Source organism: Python bivittatus, unplaced genomic scaffold (assembly GCF_059951505.1).
Source record: "Python bivittatus isolate LINGU-HERP-01145 unplaced genomic scaffold, Pbiv_v1 ctg000980_np1212, whole genome shotgun sequence".
Lineage (NCBI taxonomy): Eukaryota > Metazoa > Chordata > Lepidosauria > Squamata > Pythonidae > Python > Python bivittatus.
The window spans coordinates 66,750,307-66,773,749 of NW_028277125.1; the positions used below are offsets into that span (position 1 = coordinate 66,750,307).

The window sequence follows — 23,443 nt, forward strand, 5'->3', positions numbered from 1 at the left end:
ATGTAATGAATAGGTAGCTGTTTATTTAGTATACTTTGGTTTAATGTAGTCCAAGACATTCCTGGCAAATAGAAGGGGTAGAAATGGAAGCAGTAACAGACTTCATTTATTTGGGCTCCAAGATCACCGCAGACGGAGACTGCAGCCATGAAATTAAAAGACGCTTGCTCCTTGGGAGGAAAGCTATGGCAAGCCTAGATAGCATATTAAAAAGCAGAGACATCACCTTGCCGACAAAGATCCGCATAGTCAAAGCTATGGTTTTTCCATTAGTAATGTATGGCTGTGAGAGCTGGACCATAAAGAAGGCTGAGTGCCAAAGAATTGATGCCTTTGAACTGTGGTGCTGGAGAAGACTCTTGAGAGTCCTCTGGACTGCTAGGAGGTCAAACCAGTCAATCTTAAAGGAAATCAACCCTGATTGCTCATTGGAAGGATCGATAATGAAGCTCAAGCTCAGATACTTTGGTCACCTAATGTGAAGAGAGATCTCTTTGGAGAAGACCCTGATGCTGGGAAAGATTGAAGGCAAAAGGAGAAGAGGACGGCAGAGGATGAGATGGTTAGATAGCATCACTGAAGCAATGAGCATGAAACTGAGCAAACTCAGGGAGGCAGTGAAGGACAGGAAGGCCTGGCGCAATATGGTTCATGGGGTCACGAAGAGTCGGACACGACTTAACGACTAAACAACAAGTCCAAGACATGGGACTTTAAGAATGTGACAATGAACTTTTTTTTGTCCAGGGAAACAGCTTAATTTTTTAGTTTATTTTGTTCATTGTCCAGTAGATTTATATTCTCCTTTTCCTCTGGAGCATAAAGCAGTATAGATGGCATTCTTTCATCCAAATTCCCTTCACAATAATCTGATGAGCCAAGAGGAAAGTGGACACTTGCTGCCTTCACAGTGATCCTTTTACTGGGCCTTGAAAACAAGGACCACAAAGTTGCTGCCCTCATAAGCGGGCAGGGACAGTGGGTTTCTACAGCTGCTGTCAGGGAGTATGTAACAAAGAAGATTTTCCCCTTTCTGTCCCCCAAGCCCAGATCCATTGCTGCTTTCCACCAGGCAATTCCGGCCCTTACCTAACCACTTGCAGGAAACCACCACTTGATGAAGGCAGCTGCAGTGTGTTTCAGCAAGCATGGTAGAAGGTGGCAGAGGTTACTGGTGTCAGGTTCGGTCAGCACGGGGCTTCGGGGAAGCTCGCAGCCAGACCACGCGAACTCCACCGGCCGCAGCTAGCAAGGAAAAGAGGAACTGAAAGCGCCGTTAATTAATGGGCCACCTGCGCCCAGCCAAACAGGAAAACCGCAGCGGAAGCTTTAACTATACACTGATAACGGCGCGAGCCAACAATGAACGGGGCCGCAGGCAGCGAAACAAGATCGCCGCGCAGCACAGAACCCTCGGGCTTGCACGTAACGGGGGGGGGGGGCAACCCAAGCCGGAGGGGACTGCCAATCAAGGACAATGGACCCTGACCGAACCTGCCATCATGGACAATCAAAAGGGATTATTGGGGGGCCGATAATCCGCAGCGGTAACGCAATCGCGGGGCGGAAAAAGCACGGGAAGAGGGGAATATAACGAGTGATGCAATTGTACCAAGCCAGTCCTGGCTTTGCTTGTGACTGCTACGTTATGCATGAGTAAACCTCTTTTGTGAACCACACGTGTCACGGGAGTTTCTCTGTCGAACGGGGCAAACCTTACATAAAGCCAGGACTCACCGTTAGCGCTACCCGGTACCACCGAGGAGCGTTTCCCTTTCTAATAAAGGCATGACCAGCGACGAGGAATCCGTGGGTCAGCTGGAGCACGAGGAACCCGGACTCGAGGAGGGACGGTCAGAGCCACACGGGAGCGACGGGACAGCGGCCAGGGCCGGGGACCCTCCAACGGAGCGGTGGTCGATATACGTGAACCAAGGGCCAGACAGCTCAGGCGTCACGATGACCCGGGGTTTGGGGGCCCGGAACCGCGAGCAGGACGAGAAGCTTGCTTGACTAGAGGAGAGGATCGAGTGGCACCTAGACGCCGTGGAGGCGATGCTCCAGACCTTGCTACAGAGAGCGGGACCATCGGCGGTGAGCGATGGCACAAGCAACAGGGGTGGCAACCCGGCACCCCAGCCGGCACTGCCCACGATGCCCCAGTCGGTGGACCGACAGGCGGCGGACGCCCTGAGACTTCGAGGCATCACCGGGAAGTTCTCAGGGGACCCTGAACAGCTGCCGCACTTTTTGACGCACGTCAGGGGTTTTATGCAGAGGGGTGGTCACCTATTCGCTAGGGACGAGGATAGAGTATCCTACGTGGCCGAGCTGTTAGACGGCCAAGCGGCTAGCTGGGTGATCAGACTATACAACGCCAACGCGGCGGAACTGCGGAGTTTCCCGGACTTCATGCAGGCGCTCCGGGACAGATTCGAGGACACATTGAGCGCCAAGCGGGCTGAGGACGACATCCTGCAGTTCAGACAGCGGGACAAGTCGGTATCGGAGTACGCCCTGGAGTTCCGGAGGTTGGTAGAGAAACTCACGGACTGGCCGGAGTCCCTGAGGGTGAAGTACTTTAAGAGGGGGCTCAATCCAGAGATCCTGGAGCGGGCACTGGGACGGGATGACCCGTCCACAGTGAAAGATTGGATCTGGCTGGCCAGAACGGTGGAATTGGTGTGGCGGCAGATTCAACAAAGCGCGAGGCGACAGGACCAGATGAGGGACCGGCCGAGGGAGAGACCCCCAGAGGAAAGGCGGAGCAGTCGGCGGCAGTCCACCGGGGGGCGAGAGGCGACCAGAACCCCGAACCTGTGCTTCCGGTGTGGAGGCAGAGGCCACCGAGTGGCGCAGTGCCCGACGGAGCGGGAAGGAGCCTCACCACGGCCCGAAGTCAAGCCCCTGCGTCCTACCAGGAAGAGGGCCGGCGACCGACCGCGGAAGAGTGCAGTGGCGGCGGTGACCGAAAGAGGACGGAGGGGGTGGTTGACCCCGGAGACGGCATCCTCCAGAGAGGACTCGGAGCCGGCGGGAAACGAGGCACGCTCGCACTGAACGGCGTCCCAGTGCGAGCAGGGGAACCGAGGCGCGCGGACCCAATCGGGGATGAGGACTGCCCTCCATTCCGGGTGAGGATACACATCTGGGGGGTGAGATCCGGAGGGGAGGCACAGCTGTGGGCGCTGCTGGATTCAGGCTGCACCCACTGCTTGATGCACCCAGCTGTGGTCTCGGGACTCGGACTACAGCTGAGGCGCCTCCGGGAGCCCATTGCATTCAGCCAGCTAGACGGCTCGCTGGCGGGGGGGGTCAGCTCAGTATTACACCGAGCCGGTCCAGATGATGATTGGGAGCCACCGGGAAGAACTAAGATTTGTGGTGGTCCCGGTGGCCGACTACGCGGTGGTGCTCGGCTTGGCGTGGCTGCGGCGACGGAACCCACGGGTCGACTGGACGGCGGAGGCAGTGCGATTCGGGGTCGACAGGCCGGCGGAGTGCGAGAGCAGAGGGGACCAGGCCGTGGCGACGGGCGCGACCGCAACCACAGATGGGCAAGTGGAGGATCCGAGGCACAGGGAGGTGAGACGAGAGCAGACGGAGCCCGAGACCCGGGCGGCAACAGCAGCAACAGCAGCGCCGGAACCCCGGAGACTCGCAACGATCCCGAGGCGTGGGGAGGCAGCGGCGACTGGCGGAACAACTGCAAAGCAAGAGACAGAGTCCGGGGAACCCACGACGAGCGGCGGAATCCTGAGGCAATATCGAGACCTGGCGGCAGCGTTTGGGGAGAAGGAGTCCGACCAGCTCCCTCCACACCGACCCAGTGATTGCGCCATCGAGTTAGAGCCAGGGGCAACGCTGCCCAAACCGAAAATGTACTCCCTGTCAATGAGGGAGATGGGGGCTCTGCGGGAGTTCATAGACCCTAGTGCGGGGATTCATCCAACCCGTGAAGTCACCATTAGCGGCCCCGGTACTATTCCGGGAGAAGAAGGATGGCTCGCTCCGGATGTGCGTGGACTACCGGGGGCTGAACGCAATCAGCACCGAGTACAAATACTCCCTCCCCCTGATGAAGGACTTAATGTCGCACCTATCTAAGGGGAGGGTGTTCACAAAACTGGACTTGCGCGAAGCTTACTTTAGGGTCAGGATCCGCGCAAAAGATGAGTGGAAAACGGCATTCAACACGCCGCTCGGAAGCTACCAGTTTTCCGTGATGCCGTTCGGATTAAAAGGGGCCCCGGGGGTGTTTATGCAGCTAATAAACGAGGTGCTGCACGACCTACTCTACCGGGGCGTCCTGGTCTACCTGGACGACATCCTCATCTACACCGAAACCCTGGCGGAGCACGTGAGCCTGGTGCGCACGGTGCTCCAGAGACTGCTGAAGTCGCAGCTGTACGCGAAGCTATCAAAATGCGAGTTTCATCGGGAGCAGCTGGACTACCTCGGCTACCGGATATCCAGTCGGGGAATTGAGATGGACCCGGCGAAAGTAAAGGATGTTCTGGGCTGGGAAGCGCCGCGAACCCGGAGGCAACTTCAAAGCTTCTTCGGGTTTGCGAACTTCTACAGACAGTTTATCCCGAACTTTGCCCAAATCGCCCTTCCCCTACAGACTTGCTAAAAACCAAGGGCACTGGAAACCCCCGCAAGCCCAGCATGACACTTGCGTGGACTGCAGAATGCCAGGGGGCATTTGAGGAGCTAAAATGGCAGTTCACAGCGGAGCCGATCCTGCGCCATCCCGACCCAGATCGGCGGTTTATCATACAAGTAGATGCGTCAGACGTGGCAACGGGGGTGGTCCTGCTCCAGCCCAGCGGGGGCCATCCACCCACGCGCCTACGCCTCCCGCAAATTCACAGAGACAGAGAGAAGGTGGATGGTGTGGGAGAAAGAGGCGTACGCCGTCAAGTGGGCGCTAGCCACGTGGAGGCATCTATTGGAGGGGGCAGCTGAACCATTCGAGGTGTGGACGGACCACAAGAACCTCGAGGCCCTGAAGGCCCCGCGTAAGCTATCCCCCAAACAGGCGCGGTGGTCCCAATTCTTCGGGAGGTTCAGGTTCACCCTAAAACACATCCCCGGGAAGCGCAACTTCCTAGCAGACGGGTTGTCTCGCATGCCCCAGCACGCCAGCCTACGAGAGGAGATCGTGGACTCCATCATCCCTGCCAGCAGGCTGGCTGCAAAGGCGGTGACCCGGAGCCAGACCAAGGGGGAGCGACGGGACGCGGCGCCTGAGGTAAAGCAAGGGTTTGCGGAGGCGGCGGAGCGGGACGCTTGGCTCAAGCGAAACTGAGAAGCGCTAACCAGCCAAGAGGGTTTGTGGTGGCACGAAGGGAAGTTGTACGTGCCCAAGGGGTGCCGATGGGAGGTCATGGAAAGAGCCCACGACAGCCAGAACGCGGGGCATTACGGCTTCGTGAAGATGCTCCACTTAATTCGGTGGCAGTTCTGGTGACCAACGCTCCGGAAGGACGTGGAGGCATACTTGGGGGGTTGCCCGGTGTGCGTGACGGCGAAAGGGGCCAAAGGCAAGCCTAGGGGGTTACTCCAGTCGGTAGCGGAGCCCGACGGCCCATGGCAAGAGATCGCCATGGACTTCATAGTAGAGCTCCCGGAGAGTAAGGGGAAGACCGCCATTTGGGTGGTTACGGACTTATTCTCCAAACAAGCGCACTTTGTAGCATGCCGGTGAGTCCCCATGGCAGAGAGGTTGGCGAGGCTGTTCGTGCAACATATTTACCAGCTGCACGGCGCGCCCCGACGGGTCGTCAGCGATCGGGGTGGCAACTTCATCGCGTGGTTCTGGAGGGAGTTCCTGAAGCGGGTGGGGACGAAGCAAGCCATTTCCTCCGTGGCACATCCGCAGACAGACGGAGCCACGGAATGCCTTAACGGGGGGCTCGAACAGTACCTGCGCTGCTACGTGGGACACCAACAGGACGATTGGGCGGAGCTACTGCCATTCGCGGAAGTAGCATACAATAACGCCGTCCACAAGAGTACCGGCTTCTCTCCATTCAAAGTAGCCACCGGGAGAGACTTCGTCCCCATGCCGGAGTTGCCTCAGCCGGAATCCCAAATCAACTCTCTGGACGCCTGGTTCGCCCAAATCGACGCCACCTGGCGAGCGGCGCACGCGGCATTGCAAAGAGCCAAAGCCGATTACAAAAAACACTGCAAGAGACTCCCCGAGGGGCAGTGGAAAGTGGGGGACCAGGTGTATTTGTCAACCAAAAACCTAAAGACGCACCAGACATCGAAAAAACTCAGCCCGAGGTTTGTGGGGCCGTTCCCCATCGCAGAGGTCATCAATCCAGTAACCGTCAGGCTGACGCTCCCGAAAAGCCTCGGGAAGATCCACCCGGTGTTCCACTGCAGCCTGCTAAAGCTGCACCAGCCGGGGAACGCCTGGCACAAGGCAGAGGGGGTGCCACCACCCATCATGGTCGATGGGGAGCAGCATTTCGAGATCAACCAGATACTGGACGCCAGGAGGCACAGGGGGCAGGTCCAGCTCCTAGTGCAATGGAAACATTTTCCCAAGTCCCACAGCGAATGGGTAAGCAAAACCCGCATAAGAGCGCCGGACCTAGTGCGGGACTTTTACAATAAATACCCCGGGAAACCGAAATAAAGTCGGGGGGGGGGAGTTGTCTTCAGGGGGGCGGTATGTCAGGTTCGGTCAGCACGGGGCTTCGGGGAAGCTCGCAGCCAGACCACGCGAACTCCACCGGCCGCAGCTAGCGAGGGAAAGAGGAACTGAAAGCGCCGCTAATTAATGGGCCACCTGCGCCCAGCCAAACAGGAAAACCGCAGCGGAAGCTTTAACTATACACTGATAACGGCGCGAGCCAACAATGAACGGGGCCGCAGGCAGCGAAACAAGATCGCCGCGCAGCACAGAACCCTCAGGCTTGCACGTAACGGGGGAGGGGCCAACCCAAGCCGGAGGGGACTGCCAATCAAGGACAATGGACCCTGACCGAACCTGCCATCATGGACAATCAAGAGGGATTATTGGGGGGCCGATAATCCGCAGCGGTAACGCAATCGCGGGGCGGAAAAAAGCGCAGGAAGGGGGGAATATAACGAGTGATGCAATTGTACCAAGCCAGTCCTGGCTTTGCTTGTGACTGCTACGTTACGCATGAGTAAACCTCTTTTGTGAACCACACGTGTCACGGGAGTTTCTCTGTCGAACGGGGCAAACCTTACAACTGGTGGGAATATGGTACAAGACTGGTGCTCCTACAGAAGCCAAGAAAGAAAAAGAAATTGTTGGCTGCAGGGCAAGGCTGTTTTTTCTGGCAGCTAAGGGAGAAATGGCCATGGAAGCACAGAGCCCTGTAGATGGATGGGAGGGTGTGGTCCTGGGCCAGGCCAGTTGAAACCCTGTAGGCTGCCCAGCTCCCTCAAGCTCCTCCTCCATCAAATCAGAAAGTTTCCAGAGAAGGTCCTATACTGTTTTCCACTGGGAAACACCACTTTCCTTTGATCTGGCTTTGGCCTCAAGATGGAGGCTTTGGTACAAAGCGACGTGTGTCCTCAAGGACTGGTAACCATGCCAAGCTGGATCAAGGGGGATGTGTGGGTGATTCCAGTGACTGGTCCAAAGTCAACCAGAATGAGCTTTGGGTAGATCTATATTTGGGTCTCCCTAGATTATATTTCACTACACTGTCACACAGTATGTATCTTATTGTTATACATATGCATAGCCATTACCTATATGTAGACAGAATATACACATGCAGAATGTTGTGACATGTTGAACTATGAGCACATATGGAAAAATATAATTTACCCCAAATCCACAGACAAAGCTCTGGTAGCAGTTTTGTAAGGAATAATTAAAGCAAGTTCAAAATGCTTGCATTTCTTCCTGAACTTAACCGCAAGTATTTGAGCTTAAGAGCCAATGCTGATAGAGGTGGATATTGCAGACAAGAGGAAAAATTGGAATACTGGAAGTTCTGTTGAACATTGGCAGTCATGAGAGAGTTTGCCCTGTTCCCCTTCCACCCTCTGGCCAAAGCTTTGATAATGTGTTTGAACATCCTACTAGTGCTGGAGGAAAAATCAGAATTAATTGATAGTGTGGACAAGGGGAGAAAAGTGGAGGCAAGTTCTGCTGATACAGCTCATGGAGCTCCCAAGTTTTTTCTTCCTTCTGTCTTCAGCACTGATAAGCTACGATGTCTCTTTGTGCATGTCGTTTCAAGCAGCGTAGCTCCCTCTGTCAGTCTTTCTGCTGATGCTTCCTGCAGCCTGCACATTTGCAAAAAATAGCAACCACCACCACATTCCTAATAACAACAACAATGCTACTTTATTGATTAGCCATGAGGCCATATCAAAATACAAAATACAAGACAATAATAAGACCATACAAACATAACAAAATAGAGTAAAAGACAAAACTAGAAGAAAACACAATTCATATTTCTTTATCATGCCAACAATTTACCCCAGTAGAAGTAAATGCAAAAATGTGGTGACACTTGAACAATATCATTGGTAGCTTCAGTTCTTCTTTTCTGCAAATGTGCAGGGCCTTGAGGTAAAGAAAAGGAAGAGATGGTGGTGATGGTGGTTACAGTTGGCCCTATATGAAGTGATTGTGGATGTATTGTTGACCTGCTGAAATTTTGGTCTGACTAATTAGAATACTAGATGGAATTCTGAGAAGAACCAGGACTTGAACAGATGTAGTAGGTATGGTTTTATCAGGCATATCTGTTTAGTTAAGGAATGGGCTTATGTTTTAAACAGCCATCTTGTATTTTTTAAAAAATGCACTAAATCTGTGTTTCAATGTACTGTTACTATCACTATTTTCATCATTTATGCCATTTCAGCAATTAACTCTACTACTACAGCAACCTTGTCTCAGGCACCCACTGTAAAAAAAAATCAGGCTCCCGTATACCACAACCCTATATTAAAAAAATAAATCCCATAACTGAAACATCTGATGCAAATTAGAATAAGAGAATCATCAAGTTAAAAAAGAAAAGAGTTTAAGGTGAATGTCAGTGTTAAACTTTAAAAGAACCATCAAGTACTGGCTTCTTAAAAACAACATCAAACACCATGAAAACCTGTTCCCTTCACACTCCAAGCATACTTAAAGAAATATATTGCTAATCATGTAAACATCGTGTTGGGCAGCCCATATAAAATAGCATCAATAACAGAAGGATGAATTGGAGTCTGGTTTGGCTGATTGGGACTTCTGCTGCAGTCTTCTGTCTCAACTCCAGGGAAATCAGGTGATGCTGCTGGAACAGAGCAAAATATTAAATCTGAGATTGCAAGATTTCAAGAGCACAGGCAAGTCTTTTGAAGAGCTAGATTGAAATTTTTCTACTGATAAAAAGACATTTCAAAATATTTGTACTTGGTGGAAATGAGTCCAGAGTGTTTACTTTTGCTTGCTTCAATAGAGAGCCAGCGTGGTATAGCGGTTAAGGCATTCAGTCTCCTTCAGACACAGAAGCTCAAGGGAGCATCTTGGGCCAGTGGTTCTCTCAATCCAATGTACCTTATAGGTTGTTGTGAAGTAGTACTATGTATGTCTATGTACAGCTATAAGAGGAGGTCATGCTAGGTATGCCTCCCTGAGCTCCTGAAGGAAAGGTAGGATATATATTGAATGAATGAATGAATTCTGAATGAATGAATATTTGGACCTATTCAAGCACTACATTATATACAAAGCCCCAACCCCCCACTTCCTGTTCAGGCAATATGTGATTAATAAGCTTCATCTACCTGGGAAAGAGGTGTCACTTAAAGCCTAGTAATCAAAAAACTATCATTTTTTAGAAAATAAGGTGGTGCCTGTTCCATTGGAAAAGGCGCACTGGTTTTTGCTGTATTAGCAGAAATCTGTAGCCAACAAGAGCTCCCTGACTAGCGTACCAGTAGACATTTGTGAGCAGTTGTGTCACATTCACCTTTGTTGTGTTTCAGTATCATGTGTGTAAAGGCACTGAGACTATTCTGATAGGCCATTGTTTCTTGATTCAGGATTATCCAATTAGTTTTGTATTTCTGCATTTCACCAGTGTTTTAGAAGTTACTGAAATCAGCAAGAATTGCATGTATTAAGCTCTAAAATCAGTTCACAGAATAACCTGGTGACCTGAAACTTTGTTAATGTAAAGGTTAAAGCAGTGTCTAAATTCAATACTAAAAGCTAGGGAATATCAAAGGCCACCTAATGGTAAGATTACCTGTCATGAAACTCTGCCTTCTACCTGATTGCCAGATATTGTCCTTGACAAGCAAGACCTATTTTGAACTTACAGAAATCTCTGATCACTGGTGAAACAGAAACCAAGTAACATTTATGTGACTGAATAATGCATTTCAAGTATGACGTTTGTAATACATAATGCTCATTTGCATTACAAATAGCTCTTACCTCTATTTTTCATCTGGTCAATGAGGGTAATAAAGTACTACAACTACCTTTATTTTTCATGTAAAAAAGAAATCCTACTTTCATTAATGTGATCAGAGTTATAGCAATTAAAAGGCTCTTCATGTGTGAGAATAGACAATCACATGGGGCAGAGCTGAACTGGATTAAAAGAACAGTATTTTTTGTTCATATTATTTTGCAGTTAGCTTCCCCAATCCCTATCCCCACGTTTCTACGTTCTACATGGATGAAAGTATATATTTTCTTCAAAAGAACAAACAGCACATTTGGGGAATGCACTTTTTTATTATAAAAATAAACATTTTACTTTTTGGTGACTCATCCCAGAGCACCTTTCTCCTCTGAAGAATTCGAACAGCCTGTCCAGTTGTTTTGCCTACTTTTATGAAACCTGTAAAAGAAGAGAGTTGCTTAATTAAAATTCACATATACACTATAAAACATGCAAATTCAACATATAGTCTTATATGTGTAAAACAATGGAACCATTAAAATGAATGGGTTTAGGCATGTAAGAAACTACATGGTATGCAATTTACTATATACTGTATACCCTTCCCCCCCCAGCAAACAATAATTTCTAGCATCCATTTATAGGTAGTCCTTGTTTAGCAACCGCAAATGGAACCAGCAACTTGGTTAAGCAAAGCAGTCGCTAAGTGAAACTGCGATTGTGCTTACAATCTCACTTCAGCTTTCCTTTAATTTATAGACTGCGAAGGTTTAAATGCGAGGATTGATCGCAAACTTACTTTTTCATCACTGTCTTAATTGCGAACGGTTGCTGTACGAGGCAGTCACTAAGTAAGGACTTTCTATATTGCAACCTTACTAGGGCAAACATCCAACAATGATAGCTTCCTTCAAACTAGCTCAGAGCTCTGACTTGAATTATGACTATTCTTTGCCTTTATTTTTAAATGCAAGATAAATATTTGATTCAAGCATTTTTGAAAGTACAAACTTGATTGGATAAATGGCTGTCCAGAGTTTGGACATAGTCAAAGAGGACCTGGACATAAAGAAACCGCTTCTCTCTTCATAGAAACAAACCAGACCCCGAACTCATGCTGCTATTCATTATCTATTCTCTAAGGTCATGGATCTTAGATTCAAAATGGCTGTAGTCTTCCTGGCACCGGCCCACATTCATGGCAGTCGGCTCTGCCTTCCCACTCCACAGCAAAAGTATAAAAAATGACTTGTTCAAACTTGATACTTTATATGAGCTAACAGGCCAAATCTACATTCATCCTGGACTAGTGAAAATAAGCTGATTTCTGGATTATTTATTTATTTATTTATCAAATTTATATCACCGCCCAACTCCCCCACAAGTTGGGTGGTGATATAGGTAGCATATGTATTGCCTCATATGTAGCAATGCTAATTTCCTAATGAGCATATTTAAGTTTGCGGGGAAAACAAAGTAAGCTTCTGGCTTGAGCTGTTAACAGGATGCCTCCCTACATACTGTAGCTATGTGACTAGTTAAGGATCTGCCCCTTAAAGGTTTGTTATCAGAAAGTTCTACAATTGCTGGTAGCAACATGCAAGTACATGCTTGTCCCAGATCCCTTTCCTTGGAAAGCTAGCATTTGGCAATGGCAGATGCAACAGTAATGGCTGTTGCCCTTGTCTTTTGTAGGATCTGCTGACAACGGATTTGTTCCTGTTCTGCCAGCCCATTCAGGCTTCAAGTAGACTAGAACAGGGAACCAGCTATTTATTCTTCTAGGGATATAGGCAGGAAATAAAATGTTAATTTCCCAACTTGTTCCAAAGGCCAAAGCTTGACAAAAGGTTTTATAGCTAGAAGGAATTCCTCTCCCACGTCTTATTCTTGGAATCCACAAAAGAATATATCTTCAGTAAAAGGTGACCCCATTAGTATTTTTTCACAAGCTATGTAAATTTTAAGATGGGTGGACTTCAACTCCCAGAATTCCCTAGCCACCCATCTTAAAGTTGCTAAGGTTGAGGAACCCTGATCTACTGCACGAACAAAGAGGTGTGAAGACCTACCTATAGGACAGCAACACTGTTTACAATTAACTCAAATCTGTACATGCTGTGTGTAAGGATTCACCACTTTTAAGATACAAAGCATAATGATTTGATAAGTAATTAAAAGTTATACAAATGTGTAAAGCATCATAAAAACCTTGCAATTTTTCCTAAGTTTCCATTGGATTTTATTTTTCTTGGTTCAAATATTTCTGGAAATGTTACAGATTATGTAAAATTCACAGCTACAGAAAATAGTGGGTGTGCTATTTTAGTTATAAGTTATAGTTCTACTTTTTTAGCAAGTGCCCTGCATGGATTTAGGGAGTATCTGTATTATTTTTCAGAATTCTTTGTAGGATACAGGGATCCATGGCAATAAGTAGAGTTTTTTGAGGAAAAGATACCCTGAAGCAAGAAAATCTTTAAGAGTCCAGGTGCTTCACATTCTAAAATTAGAGATATTAATTTAATATTGAAAACAAAATGACACGTAATAGAATCATGTTTTTCATTGAGTTTGCTTTTACATACTTTCACATAAACTTTCTAGTCGTATTGTATTCTCTTCCAGGGTAGTGAACCATTGGTTGATTATGATGGAACGCACTCCAATAAGGCTCAGAATGATTGCAGTCTCTGTTGTCATCTCCAGAGATAAGCGTAAAGAACTTAAAAAAAAAAAAAAAGCTCTAAGAAACTTAATAAAATTACAGGTATTCTTGAATATCCTGACTACAAAAGGCAAAAACAAGCGTATTCAAATTTTGTTATTCAGCTACACTGCCAAGAAGTAACTTCAATTTTCTTATCTGTTCCTCATCAGCACTTTGGGGATTAAATATGGGATGTGCAAGCTATGAAATGCTGTAACACACTATGGCTGCCATTAGGGATATGCATGAAACATGTAATTTTCTCAGAATAAAAGTGTCCCACTTGGAATGTTCCAACAGGACATTCCAGAATAAAATCTGGACAGCTCAAATGCTTTTGTTGAATTTAAAACAATGCCCTAAGAACACACATTCTGTTTTGAGATTGTAATACTTAAAACCAGCAAGTTGGGGTTGGAGCTCTCTGGAAGTTGTCTTATCCAAAACAGTTGGAATAACTAAGTTTTGTTCCAATCTTCAAAACAATCAGAACACACACATTTTGTTTTGGGTTTGGAATACTCAAAACTGCTATTCCAGGGTTAAAGCATTTTATTTATTCCATATATTTTATTCCCAAGGTGTAAAATAAAGTTATTATAAGAGACTCTGTTCACAGAAGATCTAGATGTACTTAAGCCACAGATTAAAATAATACTTCTAGTAAGTATAAACAAATTGCAATTTGGCATCCGTGACAGAGTGTACTCAACTACATGTTTCCATAATTCTTCAATTCTACTCTAGATTGTAATGGATCTTCTGGGGTAAATTTGAGGATGTCTTTGTGGAGGATATGAGGGGAAGTCCTATTGCAAGTAGCAGCTTGTTTGTGTAATGTAGGATATTAGCCCTGGGCTTTTAACTTTGAAAGAAAGGAATGAGAAATTTAACTGTTAATAGAAGTAAACCTAACAGACATGTTATAAAATAGTAAAATTATGTTGATGGATATTAAATAAATCGCATCAAGTTTAAAATGACAAGGCTTAATGTAACTTATGTTCACGTTTATCCTGCATTCTTTTCTCTTGTAAGATATATGTTGTAACATTTATTTTACCTTCTGCCTTCATCTTGGTTTCTTAATCGTATAAGACTTGGTTTTGAATGCACCCGTCCTGAAAGTATAATCATTTGGCATTCTGAGGAAGAAAGAAACAGCAAAACTGATGTCATTTCAGGAGCTTTTGAAGCCATGAGGGCAAACTTTACCTGAGCCATTCTTAAAGATCAAGAAATCTCCAGAATCTTGTGGTATGTAATATCTGGGACATCAGAAGAAGGGAGGGCATCTTTTGGCCAAAAATAACAGAGATGAGCTGGGGCAAATAGAAGGCTATCAAGACCCTAGGAAAAAAGAGCTAAAATAATCAAAGCAAACCTATGGGAAAGTCAAAATCAAGCAACCTATGGGAAGCAATGCAATTTGGGGGCAACGCTTCACAACTGTAAAGCTTGGTCAGAGCTCCAAGGAATCTTTGGTGGGATGATCACAAAAGGAAGCAGAACGTCTGTTCTACTAGCTTCAGTCCTCCACTCCCCTCATCTCAATTTCAGTGTGCCTCCATTCCCCCTACTCATATAAAACCTTCTGCCTTTATCTCCTTTTCTCCTACTTGCTCTGTATTTCTGCAACTCCACAGATTAGCAGGCAAGGCTAAGACTAACCTGCCACAGAGAACCACAGTTCATTGTGATGTCTCAACACAGTCAATATGGAATAGGAATATTCACAATAAATCTGGTAACAACTTAATAATAAATTTGAATAAATAAAAAAGAAATCTATTCTACAAAGAGGGAGGGGCTTTTTCAAGCTTCAGTGAATCACCTGGGATGTTCATAGCAACCAGCTTGTCAAGTGCTACATGGGAGAGGAATCTTGCCATTGCAGAGAAGAAAAGCATACTGCAGTTATTCAATATGTATTCCCACTCTGAGTAACTGCAGGGGGAAAAAAGTCAAAACTTAATTTTAACAATATTTTCCATCCAGAGGGAAGACCACAACAAAAGTGTGCTAATACCACATCAAAATGCAGCACAAAAATATGCCATCTACACTGGAGGTTACCAAAATTTATTATTATTAAGGTATACTACTTTAAGAATTTTCTGCTCAACTCAGCTCTGAATGTATAAATATTCTGAATTTCTCTCTCTTCCCCGCTCTCTCTCTCTCCATCCATCCATCCATCCGGAGTCAACTCTGACTCAAAGGCTGGCTCTCTCTCTATATATAGAGGCTACAGCACTCTGGATAAAGTATCCTAAGGTCCCTAAATCCTATTCATTTCAATATGAGTTTTAATTTTTTTCAACTAAAATTGTTTAAAATTACTGTAATTCCTTGTATTAAAAAATGTACTAGGTTCTTTTAAGACTGAAAAAATTTCTGAGAAATCTCCTAGGAGTTCACATATAAATGCAAACTTCTTTAATTTCACATTCTGAAATCAATATACAAACTGAAATTTGGTTATCATACTACATTTGTCCTTTTTCAAATATTGCAATGCAGTTTGCCAATTAAAAATGGATAAAAGGACAAGTCTGTTCAAAAGTGTTGTGGGGTTGTGTTCTAACCTAACACCTGCTAGTAATGGAATTGCAGATAATGAGATTGTGAAAAATGCACTTTACACATGGGCAAAGGCCCATACGGTACACCATTTTGTGCATTTTACCATAGATAGCAAAGTCTCCTCTGTATTTATTAACTGTGGTTCCATAAAACTGTGAGAAACAGAATTACAGATAGCAAGAGCAATCTGTATTTGTGAAAATAACATGAGGCATATTATCATGAAAAATTCTTTGTAAATATATCTGTTAGGCGAAACTGCAAAAATGCATGACTATAGAAATTTGCACCAGAAAATACATATTTTAATGCAAACTTTAAAAAAACCCCCTCAGTTTTCAAGAAACCAAACTAGACAGATTCACAATAATGAAAAATGGAAAGAAACTGAAATGGATTCACCTATTCCTAATGAACATACATACCTTGGAAAGTGTGTGTCACCCATTATGCCTTCCCAATGAAAGGTAAATGGCTCAAATTTTTCTAGGATTGCTCTAAAATTGTTTGCAGGATTTTCTATTTCTATATAAAGATTTTTTTTTGGAAAAAAATATTAGCATTAGATTTTCCAGCTATAATTCTAAATAGTTGCTAACTAAAAAATATAATAAAAGTAGGCTTATAAATAAGCACACAATAATTAGATCCCTGGTTTTTTTCCCCTAGCAACCTGCACAAAGATAGGATAGCAATTAACAAAAGTTGTACATTTCAATCTGCCCACATCAAAATGAGGTGACAAAATGCCAGTGTTGCTATTTATCCCCCACCAAAAAGTAAGAAGCAAAAGAAGCACATTATGTCTCTTCTAGCCTTATTTCTAGTTTAAAAGAGTCACCTCAGATATCCAAATACTGGGCCTAAAGTCCTACTTGTCCTATTCATTCGGTTGGGGGGAACTTGGTTACAGGAAATTGCTAGTCACCTACAGGAATCAGACATAAATATAAGTTTGTAATACACTACTTTTTCTTATTATATATCATTTATACTGGAGGGAGGCATAAAAATGATTCTTAATTTTTAACCTAAGTCTTAGCTTTGCTGTCTTTAAAAGTGATTTCTGTGATGTTGGAAAAAGCAAACACAATAGCATAAAACAAGCTGATTTCTCATGGTTAATATATACGTTTACTAGCATTACCTTTTTCTCTTCCATCATTATATGGATCCACAATATCTGAGACAAGCCATTAAGAAGGTGCAAATGAGATGAGAAATGAACCAAACTGAACTGGGCTGCTCTATCAAACTATTATCTATAAGATACCCCCAATCATAATATTGCAGGAAAATAGTCCCACTAGGTTTGAACAACAGGCCAACGGTGGATAAGTGGTTATCTTTAAAAAAAAAAAAAAGAAAAGAAAAAGAAAACTTTTAATGTAATATTAACATAGCACCCTGACATATTTGGCTGTGAATGTAATTTCATCAACGCCATCACACTTCTGACACTCTGCTCCTCCTTTGTGGCCTGAAAATCCTCTTCGTTCTTTACTGCTTGCTAGTACTTTCCATTCCACGTGATACTTCTTGTGGCATCTGTTCTCCCATTATGGAATGGCCCCCTTTCACATCCTTGTAACAGAAATACTATCTAAATATCACTTCTTTTTTTCTATTATTCAAAGGTCACACTCAATCATTCCTCACATTCAAGCCTCCTTAGCTGGAAATGCTATCAAACACTCACTTGACACTTGTATTGTCACTCTAACTCTAACTTTATTCCTGCTGAGATTCAGGAAGGAAGCTTAAATGATCTTCTTTTGCCAGGTTTCTGGATCTTAATCTAGTGGGGGCTGCTGCTATTATATTTTACCAGTTGGCTGGGTTTATTTGTTTTATTCTTTTACCAGAGTCATATGTTTGTTTTGTTTTTACGTATTGTAAGCTACCCAGAGTTGTATGATTGGTATATCACAGAAATAATATAAAATAACAAACATACATACAGTATGAGGAACATCTGTGCATTTCTGCAATAGCCATTGGTAGGTCAGACATTTTGCTCTACTAAGGGTGTATTTTCTTAGCTCTGAAATTGATCTAAATCTTTCTATTTATTTATTCTGTATCAAGGTAACATATACATTGCTCCCTCCTGTAGTAACCTTATTTATGAAAGTTCTTATGAAAAACTCATGATTTACTGTAGGTATTCTATTTGGTAAACAGCTATTTTCAAAGGATACATTTCACATTGTGGACATCAATGGAAACACAATTGGGTGGCAGAATACGGTTAAGACCCGGCTGTTTTGAAATAAGAAACTGTTTAGTGTGGCATGCAACAAACAAACAAACAACTCCCCCCCCCCCCAAAAAAACCTCTGCAGCATACTTGAAAATTGCTTTCTCAAACAAAAATCTAAATTTGGTATTCAAAATAAGTTCAGCTCAACTGTGACTAATTTCCTAGCTCAGGACCAGAATGCTAAATCATTTTTATTAGTAACACATGATGTTTTTCTTAAAATAAACAGGAAAATGCTACTGTAGATAAACTCCTTGGGAGAATGTATCATTCAGAAGAATATAACTACTATGGCTATGGGAAACGGATTCAAATATTTCTTGATCACCATTACTTCCTAGGTACCAGGGCACCAAGCTATTTTGCTGATCTAAATGAACATAATTTTATGCTTCTCCATAGATATTTCAATATGTGAGAAAGAGCCTAGTGTTTTTTTCTTGATGGATTTTCTCCAAAGACATCACATTTTCCTAGAGTCATATAGCTGACAGGAGCGAATATAAAAGACTGAAGTTGAGCAAACCTCATGAGGAACATATTCCCTTAGAGCCTTAGGGTAAAAGCTGAGTGAGAGAAATTATATGTTCCCCTCAAGTGATTTTCAATTGTATCTCCCTTTTTCTGCTCTCTATTAAACGCACATCTGCTGAATAGGGAATTTAAAAGAAAACCACAAAAAATGTTAAAGATATACATTTTTGTCCTGAACACAAGCCATAAGAATTCAATTAAACATCAGGGCTTCCTTCTTTTGTTTGTTACAGGTAATCCTCCTTTAATGACCACTTGTTCAGTGACCATTCGAAGTTATGACAAAGCTGAACGAGGGGGACTTACAATCAGTCCTCAAAGTTGCAGCTGTCACAGCATCCTGGAGTCATATGATCGCGATTCAGACGCTTGGCAACTGGCTCGCAGTAACGTCAGAGTATCCTGTGGTCACATGATCTCCATTTGCGACCTTCACTGCTGGCTTCTGACAAGCAGTCAATAAGGAAGCTAACATGAGGTCGCAAATGGTGATCATGTTACCGCAGGATACTGCAACCATGCAGGATTTGCCTAATGATGGCAACTAGGACTGCCAAAACTGCTGTTGTAAGTCAATGTGGTCATGTAGTGTCATGCTTTATGACGAGTTCCTGGTCCCAATTACTGTCAGTAAGCGAGGACTACCTGTATTTGAAACAGATGGCATATATACTATACCACTTATCTCATTTGTATAGCTTGATTGCAAATATGGATTTGATTGGAAAGAATGCAAATATGTTTGTGCATACATGTGCAGGTTGGGAAGAATACAACTGACCACATTATCTTAGACCCCACTATTGAGAGGTCTTGGGTAGAGGGAAGAATCATTTTCTTTTTTCTGGAATCTATAGATTATTTATTTATTTATGTGTCACATTTATATAGCCGCCCATATCACACAAAGTGACTCTGGGCGGTGTAAAACAATTAAAGATTATATTGAAACTCCTAGGTTGCTAATGCTAAAAGATGTGTGTTTGGATGAGATGAAATCTGCTAACCAGTTTATCAAAATAGCTTACTACCAACTTGTATTTTTCACCCAGTTTGAAAATGTAATTATGATCAATAATGAGAAAAATTCTTGTGAAATTTTATTGTACATTTGCTACATAAATCTAATATGACAAAACTGAGCTAAGAAAACATGCAACTTTTTCACTAATATGAACGTTCAAAATAAAAAATAAGCCTATTAGAAACTGTGATTATTTTGGATATTGACAATGCCATGAAAGTACAAGCTCAGAATTTCAGCGAAACGGTGAAGAATATATACTTACTGTTTTCATACTTCTTCTTGGTTCATTTTTTGGTTTTGCACCCTTTTTTCCCTCATTTTCTATAAGCATTAAAAGCACCATGTAAATAAAACAAGATGTGTTTCTCTATAGCAGCATGCGTGCTCTTTATTCTTGTACATCAACAGCACTCTTAGGTAACACTAATAAAGCAATAAATAATTAAATTATTGACTTGTTTAACTTCACATAGATACTTCTTTGGGTTTTTTTTTTAAAGCCTAGATACAATTCTAGGCTTCTTAATCTTAGGTTGGGCACCATCTTGACTAAGGAATCTAAAAAGTTTGGGAAGACATCCAGATAAATACAAAGTTTGTACTGCTACCTTGGTTCCCTTACCTCCTTTTGAGACTTAGCACACACCGTTTTAGCACTACTTCACAAATTGACTATATTTTATATCAACATCAGAAGAAACAAGATCTGAAATGCTGCTAGCCTTATTTAGGTAGCATATCTTTACAGAGTATGTAAACATCTGAAAAGTGTATGAGATATGAAAGAGATCCCTTCATATCCTTGTCTCTCTCAGTTCTTGACTTCCCTGTGCTGAGCAGAGATTTGAAGGGAGCTTCTGCTCATGCTGTGAGTTCGACTTAGATAAAAGTGAATCTCTTTTCAGATCTCGCTGCTCACTCAAGCATTGCTGGGAAGTGGGAAGGCAAACCTGAGACACCTACGTCAGGCCAATATGCACAAACCTAGTTACAGAAATTAACACAACTGGTTGTGCAGAAAGACTTGAATAGGGTTTCTGTACTACTGTAATTAAACAACAAGAAGCTTTGGTTATATTTTCAAATGTTTGTCAACATAGCTGTACCACCTTCTTCTTTACGCATCCGATTGTAGACCATTTGGAGAGAAAAATCTCTGGACAGAGAACTTATTGCATCATCTTGAAAAATAGTTAGAGCTTCCAGAGGTAATTCCATAAGATTTTTATCTACCAGTAGTATTACACACTCTCCTATATCTTCAATACCTGATGAAAACAAGAAAAATGAGGTCAACCACTAATAAGCACAAAGGCATTAAGAATAAAATCTCTTCTGATATTTTCCCTTCTGTTCAACTGAACTAATTTTGTTCTCATCCCTAACTGTTTAACCCTGTCTGATAAGCTCTGGGGATATAGTATATCTTACAAGCTAGAAAACTTTTGGTTGGAGAGGATCAATAACAAATATTTAAGTAGTCATGTGGCAACATTTCCTTACCCACCTATATATAATGACTATATTCAGAAACAATTGCAAACTATTTTTTGCTTTATTTTTATGAGCATTACCAGATTTGAACACACAACCTGACTTGCAGTCTCTTCTATCTTCACATTAACAAAGTGATTAGAAGCACATGTCCTGATTTGAAGCAACTTTATAGTGTATTGTTTTGTTCAAACTTGTAATTTACCTGAAAACTAGGATTAAAACACACTTGAGGGATAGTTAATTTCTATGAACCAGAATTTTGGCTAGGAGAAAAAGTAGGAAGAATGTTTCTAATCTCTTTTCTTTTTACACAGATGAATACAAAAGCATAAGGATAATGAGCCCATGGCTACTTTTTTAAACCAAATTTCAGCCACTGAATGGTACCAAAAGAATCAATCCTAAGAAATACAAACTGTAAACAGCATGCAAATCTGAAAACACAATCATTTTTATTTACATTTAAGTGTTCTAAATATGCTTTGAAGCTTAAGATATACCTTGATTTGGTATATTTTTCTCCTTAGTTTTAGTTTTCCCTGTCTCGTTCGGTTTGGTTTTCCCTGAATCATCTGCCTTAGTTTTTCCTGGACTACCTTTTCTGGTTTTTCCTGAGTCAGTTGGAGACACTGCTGGACTTTGGTGTCTGAGGAGATAAAAACAGCAGAACAGATCTTTACAATATTACACAAGACAGAATTTTTAAAGAACACTAATAGTATACATCTATCCATCCCAGAGTTTAAATCCTAGGCTTTTTTCTCCCACCTCTTCAAGCCAATAGACGTTTAGCTGCTCCTTTTCTTTGGCCTTGAAAATTGAAGGCAAGTCTTCCATGTTTACAAAACATTTCTGTCTAGCTAGAGTCTCATTACTTTCCATCTTGCTAGCTTCAGCCCTTGTACCATCTCCCTGTCCATTTTCTCCATTCCCGCTCTATTTGGACCTGGAGGTGCAAGGTGCATCTCCTTCCAACTGGGTACTGTAGGAAGGAAGGGCATTATGCTTCTCCTTCCATTTCTAGCTACTGGGTGGGGCTGACAAAATCTCCTCCCCTTGAAGCCTTTCTACCACTCCTTCCTGCCAGGGGGAATTTCTATTTCTTCTTCAGCAGAAGTTCCCCCTCTTTTTAGGCCCTCCTACTCCACTTCCTCTTAATATCAGAAGCAGAAAGTGTGGGGGGGGGGTCCAACTCTTCCTTCATCAGAGCTCCCTTTATTCCAGAAATCTTCCTTTCAGCTTTCAGTCAAGCAGCCTCTGTCCCTCTGTCATTAGTTGTACAAACATTTTCCTCCCCTTCTCCCTCAGGGCAAAAACCAGAATGCACCAAATAGACATTGAGGGTAATGATTTTTTGAGACACCTGGGTGGTGCCTAAAGGCCCTCCTCTACAGATGGTGGATTGTGAATGCCTGTATGTAAAGTTGGGCTGTTCACGTATCACCCACCTTGCTACATGGCAAGATTCCTTTTTGAGCCCCTGGATCTCACTGTAGGGCTGGTGTTGGAATCCCCTCAGCTATTAATGCTGAGAAGCTTCCGTCTCAATGCTCTGCAGAGAATTCTGGGAAGGCTCAGGACTTCATAGCTGCCATGGCAATTATGCCCTTGTCTAGCAATATTCTAGAACATATTTGTTTAGATGTGGTGTGCACCCATTTTCCTCTGTGCCCTAATGTAGAAAATCTCTTTTTAAAACTAAGGTTCTTTTACAATAACTTTACGTTTTCCATTCTCTTTTTCCTTAGATAGCCACTTGGCTGTTTCCTATCTTGTGGTACAGTATAGCTCAGCATAAGCTATCATCTATCTCTGAGATGATGTGACCAGTTTTCAAGGCTAGCCTCCTGTAAGTGGGAGGATTTCAATACTGTTTGAAAGATATGCTTGGTAGCTGATAAATAAGTTAAGCAACAGATGGTTAATAAGTAGTAAACCATGTCAATTTTGCTAGTGTTCTCAGAGATGAATTTCAGAATAGGTAGATGCTGTGTACCCACTGGGTTCCAGGATTCATCTGCTATCACCTATGTGTGTGTGAGGGGGTGATCCCAGCAGCAAAAGAGACTAGATTTTTTTTTACTCTGTATCATTCTCCTTTTAATACATTCTTTAACTAAGAACTGTTATTGTTGCTTTGGCGTATTCAATACATCACTTTAGCATTCACCTCATCTCTGCTCATTGCCTTTGAACCCCAGAATCAAATGCCTAAAATCCACAATGGCAAAACAGTTTGTCCCAGAAGTGGGAAGAGTTCACGTTTGAGCCTACACTGAGGCAATAAGGGAAGTGAAGCATCAGTATTTCTCTGCCTTTATTGCATCAGTGGAATATCCTCCAGCAACTTTACTTAGGGTAACCTATTTTCTTTTAGAAAGGATGGTTAGGGAGATCCCAAA

At 43.4% G+C, this 23,443-nt stretch overlaps 1 protein-coding gene across 1 annotated transcript in view; it reads right to left on the minus strand.

Annotated features, from left to right (window-relative positions):
• Positions 1–9,168: 9,168 nt before the first annotated feature.
• Positions 9,169–23,443, minus strand: part of CFAP46 (cilia and flagella associated protein 46) — a 108,132-nt gene continuing 93,857 nt past the window's right edge. Inside the window, exons 50-59 of the mRNA XM_088132589.1 lie at positions 21,542–21,687; positions 20,651–20,812; positions 19,807–19,865; positions 17,922–17,982; positions 16,868–16,903; positions 16,146–16,245; positions 14,969–15,081; positions 14,198–14,279; positions 13,013–13,149; positions 9,169–9,302 (exon numbers count right to left, since the gene is read on the minus strand). Of these exons, the coding sequence (XP_087988715.1) occupies positions 9,169–9,302; positions 13,013–13,149; positions 14,198–14,279; positions 14,969–15,081; positions 16,146–16,245; positions 16,868–16,903; positions 17,922–17,982; positions 19,807–19,865; positions 20,651–20,812; positions 21,542–21,687 (1,030 nt within the window). The remainder of the gene's footprint in view (positions 9,303–13,012; positions 13,150–14,197; positions 14,280–14,968; positions 15,082–16,145; positions 16,246–16,867; positions 16,904–17,921; positions 17,983–19,806; positions 19,866–20,650; positions 20,813–21,541; positions 21,688–23,443) is intronic.